Consider the following 12,103-nt stretch of genomic DNA (forward strand, 5'->3'; position numbering starts at 1 on the left):
GACGGTGGCTAAGCAGCCCCAATCAACTTCTAAAGAAATTTAAGCCGTCCTGCAGGTTCAGGATGCACCAGTGTCAGTGCAAACTATCCATCGACATTTGAACGAAACAAAACATAAAAAAGCTAGACAGCAGTTTGCCGAAATCCTTCTGGCAAAGCCTCTTGTGAACAGCACAACATTCTACTGTTTACCAAAACCAGAATGAGGCCTACAAAGATAAGAGCATAGTACCTACAGTCAAATATGATGGAGGTTCACAGATGTTTTGGGACTGCTTTGCTACCTCTAGCACTGTGTGCCTTTACTGTGTGCAAGGCATCATGAAATCTTGAGAATACCAAAGGATTTGGGTTCACAATGTAGTGAGAGCTGCGTTTGTGCCCTAGGAAATGGGTCCTCCAGTAGGACAATGACCCCACACTTCAGGAAGCACCCAGAAATGGATGGAAACAAAGAGCTGGAGAGTTCTGAAGTGGCCAGCAATAGGTCCAGATCTGAATCCCATTGAACACCTGAGAAGAGTAGGGTTGATCAAATAGCTTCGGATAAGAGCTTATCCAAATAGCTGCAGCGGGAAACCGGATATCTGGAGCGCTCCCGATGATCAGCAGTTCGGCTCCGCAGGTACATGTGTCGCGGCTGTGTGACAGTCACAACACATGCATGTGGAGCCTGTTTTGTTGGGATCTCCATACATATGTTGTGACAGTGAAACAGCCGCTACACATGCAGCTGTGGTGCCGAACGGCTGATCATCGGGAGCACTCCAGGTATCCGGGTTCCCGATGCAGCTATTCGGTAAGCGCTAATCGGATAAGCTCTTATCCGAAGCTATTCGATCAACCCTTGTGGAGAGATCTTAAAATTGTTGTTGGGAGCAGGGGTTCCGTTAAATATGAGAAACCAGAAGCAGTTTGTAAAACTAATGGTCCACAATTCCAGTTGAGAGGTGTAAGAAGCTTGATTGTTCTAGGAAGCGACTGATTGCAGTTATTTATTCCAAAGGGTGTGCAACCAAATATTAACTTGAGGGTGCCAACTATTTTGTCCAGTCCACTTTTGGGGTTGTGTGTGAAGTTATGTCCAATTTGCCTTTTTTTCCCCCTCTTTTTTTGGTGTTTTAATACACACAAAGGAAATAAACGTGTGTAATATTAATCATTTTTCAATTGCAATAATTTTCTGTGAGGTAAACTTCATTTTCTGGAACAATTTCAAGAATGCCAACACTTTTGGCTATGTCTGTATACATGAAGACATGTGTATGTATGTGCTCTGTATACATGTGTGAATGTGCTTGGTGTATGTATGACTGTGTGCGGTGTGTGTGCATACACATATGCATACACTGTGTTGAGCAAAAGGGTAACAATGTTTTAATGGGTGCCAACAATTTTGTACGACCTATTTTTGGGGTTTTGTGTGAAATTACCATAAGTCCAAATTGCCTTTTTTAGCTCTATTTCCTTTGTGTGTATTGTAAGAACACAAAAACCAAAACACGTGCAATTGCAATAATTTATTGGAAAAAATACAAGGGTGAAAACACTTTCGGCATTCACTCCATACAAACAGGATAACCGATTTAAACAGCAAGCTCTTTTCTACCAACACGTTCATTCTAAAGTTTTAGTCCTACTTGGTTCACTTCCTCATTGAGGGATGAAGTATTAGTAGAAGTGATGTCATCTGCTCCGCTCACCTCTCAATGTAGAAGTGAGCCAAGCAGAACTAGGCCTTTAAAGGGGCTATCCAGGTTTTTTTTTTTAACACAATGTGCCTAAGAATAGGCAGGTAGTCGCTAACTACCTGCCAGCTGTTACAGGCACAGGTCTCTGCTGGCGCTGACTGCTCCTACTGGAGATTTAGCGGCTTCTGCTGACATTACACTGACAAAGAAATGGCTTCTTTTCATTATCTGCTGATGGGGCGTGACTCCCTATGTCATGCTAATTGACCGCCAGCTGCCTAACTGCAGGAAGGCGGCTATCAATCAACATGATGCTGGCAGTCACACCCTATCACAGTCAAGCAGAGCAACCCACGAAGAACAGCTGCTCTGTTGACCCAGAGCATCGGATTCGCTTACAGGAGTGGTTGGTGACCGCTCTGCGCCAGATAGAGCAGGTAGTTAGAACCTACTTGCCTGTTCATTTTTAGGCATACAGTAGAAAAAAAATCCTAGATCACCTCTGAATTGTATTTTCAGGCTTGAAACATTGTTTTCCATTTTGTACAATCCTGTATTATGGCATTTTTATTTTTGTTTTACTTTCATTTCTAAAATATCAACATGCTTTTTACGATGTTTAATATCAAATCTAAATACTGTAATGGGGTTAAAAATATACAAATGGCCAAAACAAATTTGGGTATGTGTAGACTTCTCAATTATCTGCTTTAACCTCTTAATAACCAGTGGTATTTTAGTTTTTGCTCCCCTTGTTCCCAGAGCCATAACATTTTTACTTTTAGTTCAAAATGGCCATGTGAGGTCTTGATTTTTGCGGGACAAGTTGTACTTTTGAATGACACCATTGGTTTTGCCACATGGGTTTTTTTTTCCTTCCTCTGGATCATCATGTTAGGGCAAGTTAGGATAGGATATGGGTTGAACTAGATGGACTTAAAGTCTTCCTTCAGCCTTAACTATGTTACTATGTGTACTGGAAAACAGGGGAAAAATATTCCAAGTGTGGTTAAATTGCAAAAAAAAAGTGAAAATTTCAGTTTTTTTTGTTTTTTTTTTTTAAAACCATGTTCACTAAAACTGACCTGCTACTATGATTCCCCAGGTCATTCCAAGTTCACAAACAAACAATATGTCTAAGTTTTTTCTTTAAGTGGCTACAAAAAAATCCCAAATTTGTTAGGAAATAAAAAAAAAAAAAAGGACCCATTTTCCGAGACCTGTAGCGTCTCGATTTCTCATGATTTGGGGCTGGGTGAGGGTTTATGTATTGCTTGCCGAGCTGACGTTTTTATTGATATCATTTTGGTGTAGATACGATCTTTTGATCGCCTGTTATGGCATTTTCCTGCAATATAGCGAGCGGTGACCCCCCAAAAAACACCACAATTCTGGAGTTTTGAATTTTTTTCTCATTACATAGTTTAGTGATTGGGCTAATTCTTTTTTTTTTATATATTGATAGATCGGGCACGGTGATACCAAATGAGTCTATATTTGATTTTTTTTTTACATTTTTTATTGTTTTATTTTGAATGGGGTGAAAGGTGTTTATTTGAACTTTTTTTTTTTTTTTTTTTTTTTTTTTTTTTACTTTTTGCATGCTTAAATAGTCATTATGGAGCTGCAGTACTTTGATCACCTCTGCTACACACAGGCGATGATCAGATTCGCCTGTGTGTAGCAGAAATGCTCACTTGCTATAAGCACCGTCAACGGGGCGGCGCTCATAGCAATCTGGCAATGACAGCCATAGAGGTCTGCTGCAGACCTTTGGTTATGTCGACCCATCGGTGACCCCTTGATCATATGACGAGGTCACTGATGGGCGGGATTAGTGACGCAGCAATTGACAACGGCATTTAACTGGTTAACAGCCATGGGGTGGATTGCGATTCCATCCACGGCTGTTGCAGGCACATGTCAGCTGTATAGATCAGCTGTCACGTGCCTGGAAAAGTGCGGGCTCAGCGCCAGAGCCCGCACCAAACAGGGGGAGTCCAACATGTGCTTACTATTACACCACGTCGGAAAGGTATTAAATTTTAAAGTTAAATATTTGCTCCGTTAGATTGGTCAAAAATAGTGTTAAAAAACAGCAAACCTGTGTGTGACTTCAGCATGTGGGTTACGAAAAAAATAAATTTACTATATAATCGTCTAATTCTGTCTGTCACGGAAATCCCGCGGCGCTGATTGGTCACGGCTGGCCGCGTACAACCAATCAGCGCATTCAAACGATGCACGCCTCTGTGGGAGAGAGAGAGAGAGAGAGAGAGAGACACAGACACTCTAGAATACCCGATGCATTAGGATCGGGCCACTATCTAGTACATAAATAAAATTCTTCGAAAAACTTACCGGTCAACCCTCCGGGGTAAGAAACTGGCACTGGTGAAAATAGTGAAGTAGCCCCTCCAAAAGGAGTAATTCCAGAAGACCCTCCAAATGGTGTCATGGAATGACTGTTGAAGTTTGTGGGTGGTCCTTTAGCAGCTGGCGACTGTACAGCTTGTGTCGGGTCACCGCCATATTGGGTAATAGGTTCTTGTTTGGGCTCCGATCTGTACTTTATTGATGGACCTTTGTCCTCCTTGCTCTTAATACAGCCCATTATATCTATACAAAACAAAAGAGAATGGATTATAAGTGACTGGAGGACGAGAACAATGCATTACTCCACCAGAACATCTCTTGCCATGTACAAAAGCTTATTTCATACCGTATTTATATGGAGAAAGTAATATTTCACTCTCCTCAGATGAATGCATGTGCTCTATACATGACCTTGGCAATCCGGTTCTGCAGGTCGCCATAAAAACAGTTAAAGCGGCAGAGACCTGTGAAGTGTTTGGAGGAGTGTCAGGAACGGTATACACTGTTCTCCTGAATGCAGCCCTTACAGGGAAGGTCTAAACGGCCAAGGCAGCAAGTACGGCATCTATATGCATCAATGCCAACAACATAATGGTAATGCAAAATACTAATTAGCGCACGGATTCTACCTGATTATAAAAAATAGCTCCACAGATTGCAGTCCAGACATGGTGCTCTGCACCCACTGTAACAGAACTACTGTCCATAAGAAAAATACTTCCTGACGGTCATATCTAGAAGGTTACATTATGTAGAAGAAATAAAAATTATAACCTCATGATGTTTTCTTCTAACTAAAAGAAATTAAGGGAGAAAAAAAGGCAACCTTTTATTCCTCTTTGACACTGTGATCCCCATGTCCACGGGTTATGTCTGGTATTGCAGTTTAGCTTCATTTATTCTCCATTTTATTAAAAGCATCTGCCAAAATGAGAAATCAGGCCCAATTCACAATTTCTGGATCGGATCAGTGGATTTTGGCACAGATCCTCACCAAATCAACAATTTGCATCTGATGCATGCGAATATGGATTTTGTAAAAGTTAGCCTCCCCCCACGTTTGGGAAAAAGCACAAGACTCCAACATCCTTATGCTACTGTATATTCCACATAATCTCCATCTCCATGATCAATATGATCATCTGGTAACCTAACCGCTTATCTCAAAATGCATTTTACGTTTTAAGGGAGGCTAATCCTTACACAAATTCAGGGCAGAAATCTGAATGTCACTTTGGATTTACCGCATACAAATCTGTGGTGTGTGAACAGACATGTAAGCATTCAAGACAAGAGACCTAACTGCGTTAGGTCATGTTTTTCATGTCTGACATTCACGATCAGTGTACTGAGCAGATTTTCGAGCTCGGGCAGCAGACTTGTGGACGGTCTGGACACTGTTATCCACACTCACAGTCAATGCTGGACATGGAAACCGTCCTTACACGGCAGATGGAGCCAGGCTGTAGTTCCACGTTGCAGAAAAAAGGTGTAGGCCATTTTGCTGGGGCAGCTACAGTGCCAGCTTTCTATTGTATTCAGCAGTTTTGACCTAAAATAAGATGTCAAGTATTGGAGTCCACATAAGGTGACTGAACAAGGTGCAAATGGTTATGCACGTCATACCTTCAGTTTCCTTGATTTTGATTTTTTTTTTTTTTCCTTGGAGCATAGTGAAAACAAACAAAAAAGCCCAGGCTTTAGGCTAAAAGCCTAACCCTGTGATAAATCTGCAAACTAAATGTAGCAATAATTAAAAGCATCTGTCCTGATGTCACACCAGCCGCTGCTAAACAACTGCTTAATCTCTGCCTGGCAATGCTAACATCCAGGGGATTTGCTAGGCCAGATTATAGCCCTCTGCAAAAAAAAAAAAATGATCCATGTATTTCTAGGTTATTAATTACTGAATACTCTGTCGCAGTGTAACAGCAAATAAACACTGTGGTCACATAAAAAGGTGCTTCTAAGGTTACAGGATGGAAACGGAAGAATGTATGAAAGAAATGTGGCTTTATTCAGAGAACAATCTGGAATTTGGTGCAGTAGCTAAAATGGGTACTGTGTCAGAAAAACTGCCTAAAAATAAAAAATCAAAGCTAGGTGCAAATTGAGAAATATACAAGGAACACTTCTAGTGTCTGTAATGGGAGATCAAACATTATAAGCCAACCTCACACCTCAGCCTGATGCAAGCCAAAAATCAGGAACTGGGTTCACCTGGCAAGATTTCTACAAAACAATATGCATCAAAAATCACAACCCGCAAATTAAAGTCAAAACATGAGAGTTCATGTGTTTAGTATAGCATGTCCAACCCCAAAAAAGTAAGAAATTGTTCCTTATGGCTTAGTCCTGGAGCCTATCAGGTTCAAGTAATAAAAATAAAGGAATAGAAATGAATTGCTGTTTAATCAATGACGAACTGAGCATATTAGAAATTGTTGCAACTTTCTATGAAATAAGATTGTAGATAAAAAAAAGCATAATACCGTATATACTTGAGTATAAGTCGATCCGAGTATAAGTCGACCCCCCCTAATTTTGCCTCAAAAACCTAGGAAAACTTATTGACTCGAGTATAAGTCTAGGGTGGGAATTGCCGAAGATACTGGTGAGTAATGGTGGCCCAAATACCGTAATGCTGCAGAACATATGCCCCCATAAATGCTGCACAGTGAGTAATGGTGGCCCAAATACCGTAATGCTGCACAACAGGTATGCCCCATAAATGCTGCACAGTGCATGATTTCTTGGCCAAGTGATAGGATTACCGGTACCGGTAATCCTATCATGTTGCTGCTGCCCCTGCTGGAATTTAAAAAAAAAAAACAAAAAAAAAAAAAACCACTATATACTCACCTCCGTTGCTGACAGCTGCTCCTGAGCGTTACCGGCTCTTCAGCGACTAAGGCAGAGGGCGCGTGCTATCCACGTCATCGCGCCCCCTGCACGTCACTGCCGGAGGACGGGAGAGAGCGGCGCGCTGGGAGAGAGCGGCGCACAGCGACTTGTAACGCCGCCGCCGCCGGGACACTGACAGGCTGCAGGGGACCGCAGACACATACCGGGGAACGCGGAGACGACGGGGACCAGGTAAGTTTGAACCGTGACCAGAATATAAGTCGAGGGGGGTCTTTTTCAGCCCCAAAAAAGGGGCTGAAAAACTCGACTTATATTCGAGTATATACGGTAATTGTTGCCCATAGCCACCTCTTTCCAGCTGGTGGGCAAAAACTGGACGCCAATGATGTTCTTAGCTTTCATAAATATTTCCTTGCAAAGACAACAAGAAACCACCTTTTATTTTCCCTTATAGGGTTTGAAAAAAAAGCCTCAGTGTCAATCCTAAGCCAGTGCCCAACATAAACCCTAGAATTGTCCTACTTTGGACAAAAGCCGTCAGATGCTAAAGACTTAGGGCCCCGTCACACATAGCGTCTCACCAGCGATCCCGACAACGATATCAACGTGTCAGGATCGCTGGTGAGTCGCTACATGATCGCTGGTGAGCTGTCAGACAGCTTCACCAGCGATCAGGACCAGCGACGCCGAGCGTACGGCGTCGGTGTGTATTTTAGTTACCAGTGCGCTGATGCAGGGAGCTGGTAACTAAGGTACACATCGGGTTTCTAAGGGGCATGCGTCACTTAGAAACCCGATGTGTACCTTAGTTACCAGCTCCCTGCATCAGCGCGCTGGTAACTAAGGTACACAGAGGGTTTCTAGACACAGCGCCGTGCTAAGAAACCCTGCGTTGACCTTAGTTACCAGATGATCGATGGTCTCCCGCCTGTCACACACAGCGATGCGTGCTGGCCAGCGGGAGACCAGCGACCAAAAAAATGTCGAGGGCTTTCAAACAGCGATCAGCGATACTGGCAGGGGGGCCGGTCAGTGTCACACACAGCGATCTCGCTGTTACGTCACAAAACTTGTGACTCAGCAGCGATCTCTCTAGTGAGATCGCTATGTGCGACGGGGCCCTTATTTAGAAGGTAAACCATCTAATCAGATGTCATTTTCAGCATGCATTTGTCTACTACTGAGCTGGTAGATGTGATGGCAATCCCCTAAGGCTTTCCTCAGCAGTGAGAGCACATTGATGCCATTGATTGCACTGTGGGCTCTGTTTGGCTCTATGGCTATTTTGTGGCTGTCACTTTTTTTTTTTTTAAATGGCCTTCAACTATCTCAAGCGATGGGGACTTGATGGATGAAGGATCTGTTGTAAGATCGTTCTTGTGCAAGCCTAGATAGTTCCAGCAAAGTCTTCTCCGCAATTATCTTGGGTTGAGCATCGGGTTGCTGGTCTTACTCTTCATCTTGTTCCTTCTAGTCTTCCAACCATGATGTCCTTCTCCAGTGATTGCTGTCTTAGCATGATATGTCTAAAATAGGAGAGTTGTAACTTGGTTATCCTTGCTTCAATTGACAGGTCTGCCTTGATATGTTTCAAAATTGATTTGTTCTTGTTGCCATCCATGGGATTTCTGCATACCACTACATAAATAGGTTGGAGGTAGGACTATGCTATAATATAAATATAAATCTCATTTGAAAATGGAGACAGGAAGTCATATTGGACCACCAATACTACTGGCAGCTACTGGTAAAAGGGTATTGTGAGCTCATAACATTTATGATGCGTCCACAAAATATACCAGGAATGTATGAAAGATTTAATTCCCACACGTGCAAAGAATGGGTCTCTGTTGTGAGCTGGTCAGAACTCCCGTGCAAATGAATGAAAATACTGAACATCTCCTGACTCACAGGAGGGATCTGCACCCACTAGACATTTATTGAATATCCCGTCCAGCATTCTACTATTGGTGGCTTTGCGTCGTATCATTGTCAGCTCGAAAACTGGGGAAAGATTTGTGCAGCCCGCAGTAATATCTGTGATGTAGTGGCGGATCTCATAATGCAGGGCACCCGCAGGATAGTAATTTAGCTTACAGAGCACTGTTATTAAGACAATGGCCTGTAGGAAAGTCTACAAATTTATCTATACGAGCTTTTTTAATACACTGTAATAACCATTAACGTCAATAATGGAAACTTATAAAGGATATTGGTAGAATAGTCAAGATGCAAAATGTGTCAATGCCGTAGGCTGTATCTGTACTGCTGGGATATGGTATACACTATTTTCAGTACTAGAAAATAAGTTCTACGTCTTATGGTGTAAGAGGCTTACTTTTAATCGGAAAAGCCCTCCACACACAGAATTGCCTCTTCCACAGCTTCAATATGGGATGGCTATAAATGGTCCACACATTTGAGTTCACTATTAATTGAAAAACATTCTTATATATATACCGGGTGAGTCATAAAGGACGGACGTTTTTAAACTAATCATAAAATCGTTAAATATTTATTAAATATAAATGTATTCACAGATTTGGTTACGTATACTAATAGCATTTGACAAATTCAAGTGTGGAAATCAACATCTGCCATGTGGTGGCCATTATCAGTGATGCATTTCCAAAGGCGTTCTTGGAAGTTGGCATCAACACGTTCCAACACAACTCTGTCGATTTGGGCAACTTCCACTCGAATAGCTTCCTTCAGTTCTTGTAATGATCGAGGCTTAAGCTTGTATACACGTGATTTGAGGTGACCCCATAAGTAATAATCGCACATGGACAGGTCTGGGGACCTAGGAGGCCAATTAATATCGCCAAACCTGGAAATGATGCGACCAGGGAAGAGAGGGCGAAGAACGTTCATTGTTGCTCCGGCTGTGTGGGCCGTTGCCCCATCTTGTTGAAACCACACACTAGAGATGGGGATATGTTGCCGTCGTAACTCAGGAACAAAGAAGTTATCTATCATGGCGATATAACGTTGTGAGTTCACGGTAACAGTATTGCCATTATCGCCTTCGAAAAAGTACGGACCGATCACGCCATATTTGCCCATAGCGCACCACACCGTTACCTTAGGGCTGTGCAGCGGTCGTTCATGTAATTCTTTCGGATTTTCATAGGCCCAATAACGGCAGTTCTGCTGATTAACCATGCCATTGACATGGAAATGAGCTTCATCACTCATGAATAAAATAAGGTTGTCGTTTTGCTCAATAATTGCTTCCATCTCATGTGCGAACTTCAGTCGCGCTGCGTAATCCCCGCGCTCCAACTGTTGCACAATGGCCAATTTATAGGGGTGGAAATGCAGGTCTAAATGCAAAATACGCCTTACTGTACGATTACTGAGGGCAAGTTCTAAAGAATGTTTCCGAGCAGATCGACTCGGACTACGCAGCATGGCTTGCCTGACGCGTTCCACATTTTCAGGGGTACGTGCCGTTCGTGGAGCCCCCGGTGGTCGTTTGTTCATTAGTGTACCTCGTGTACGGAGTGCTTCAACCCAACGTAGGATAGTGTTACGAGCGGGAACAGCTTGATTTCTGTGAATATTGAAATGACGCCGAAACTCACGCTGAACGGCTGTGATACACTCATTATTCTTGACAAAACTGTCGTACGCAAAAACGCGATGTTCTATCGTCCACGGCACCATAGCTTAAACTGAAACTAAAATAAAAACAATGCTTTCACCTCACAAACATAACCCCGCCTCCCGCACATCTCTACCTCCACCTGGTGGTGAGTTATAGCCACTTCAAATACATCCGTCCTTTATATTTAACGATTTTATGATTAGTTTAAAAACGTCCGTCCTTTATGACTCACCCGGTATAAATAAGAATTTTCTTATTAAAAGTGTACTGTTGCACGAACACAATCCTTCCCGATATGACCCACTTGGGCATATGGATGTCAGAGGTTAGTGGCCTGCCTGGGAAAACCCACTGTAAGCCAAAACAGTGGGATCCAGTTCTGGAGACCTTGAGCTGTAATGGCACCTCCAGGATGGCTGTACATCATTATGCAATAATCCCCTCTGCAATGGCTGCTGCCCGGACAGTGCCTAGCAGGTCATGACTCTCCCTGCAACATCAGATGATAGCTGCGATTGCCAGGAGCCGGAGCCAGGGTGTTTAGTAATCTCCCCAGGGCTGGATTTTGAGAAGAGCTGTTTTTGATGGGTGATTTCCTTTAACCAATCTTCTCTACACAAAGTATGTTAAATTATCAAACTACATCAAGAACCTTCATCATTTTAATGGGATGCTCACTGTCAAAATGGTTTATTGGAAGATAGAAATGTAAAATTGTTAATGCCAGGATCCCATCTACTAGCCAGAGTGGAAAATGATGCCAACCCCAAAGGCTGTAGTGTAAGCATGTATACTGGACAAGCTATTAACTTCATTATCAGCCATGTAATCCATTTCTCGCATAATAATGGTGCGATGTCTCACAGCGCTGCCCAAGGATTAGCATCAGAAATAAGGCCATTATATACCGCAGATAACAGAGCCCTTTCCTCTGATGTACCCCACACACCCCGCTGAGTAATGCCAACTCTGGAGCAGTACTTGCTTCTTATCCGAATGAACAAGGCTGTATAAAACTCAGCTCATTAGTGGCCGTAGTAATTGATATCAGAGCAAATTATTTCTACTCTATTTTCACTCAGAAAAAAAAAAAATATATATTATAATGATGCTTCTCTAACAGGTGCCGGCTAAAAGTCATTCCCCAAGGCAGCCTTGAAAGCCTCCAGCATTTATGACAGTGACTGTTAATATACATCTATTTCTGTCAGCAATAACAAAAGGCATATATAAACAAAAGCCACAGCTAACCAAACACAGGCATGTAACATAAGATGCCATTCCGTCAGAAACAGATGACATTTCATTTGGAGATCCCAACAAAAAGGCGAGCTTTCTTTCACCATCATGGAGACATGTGGCCCAAGAATTTACACAGCAGGTGTGAAGACACCATAAAGGCCCTTTTACATTTAGCGATGCACCAGCGATCCAACCAGCGATCCGACCCGGTCAGGATCGCTGGTGCATCGCTAAATGATCGCTAGTGAGCTTTCATACAGAAAGATCTCACAGCGATGCAGCAGCGACGCAGCGCACGATACTTACCATTCACACACAGC

The 12,103-nt window shown here is 42.7% G+C and overlaps 1 protein-coding gene across 1 annotated transcript in view; it reads right to left on the bottom strand.

Moving 5' to 3' along the window:
- The window catches only part of YES1 (YES proto-oncogene 1, Src family tyrosine kinase), an 86,166-nt gene that overhangs the window by 37,031 nt on the left and 37,032 nt on the right, over nucleotides 1–12,103 (bottom strand). Inside the window, exon 2 of the mRNA XM_073550874.1 lies at nucleotides 4,052–4,309. Coding sequence (XP_073406975.1) covers nucleotides 4,052–4,304 — 253 coding nt within the window. The 5' untranslated portion in view covers nucleotides 4,305–4,309. The remainder of the gene's footprint in view (nucleotides 1–4,051; nucleotides 4,310–12,103) is intronic.

Source organism: Dendrobates tinctorius, unplaced genomic scaffold, assembly GCF_039654945.1.
Source record: "Dendrobates tinctorius isolate UK_male_01 unplaced genomic scaffold, ASM3965494v1 ptg000171l, whole genome shotgun sequence".
In the NCBI taxonomy this organism is placed as follows: Eukaryota; Metazoa; Chordata; class Amphibia; order Anura; family Dendrobatidae; genus Dendrobates; species Dendrobates tinctorius.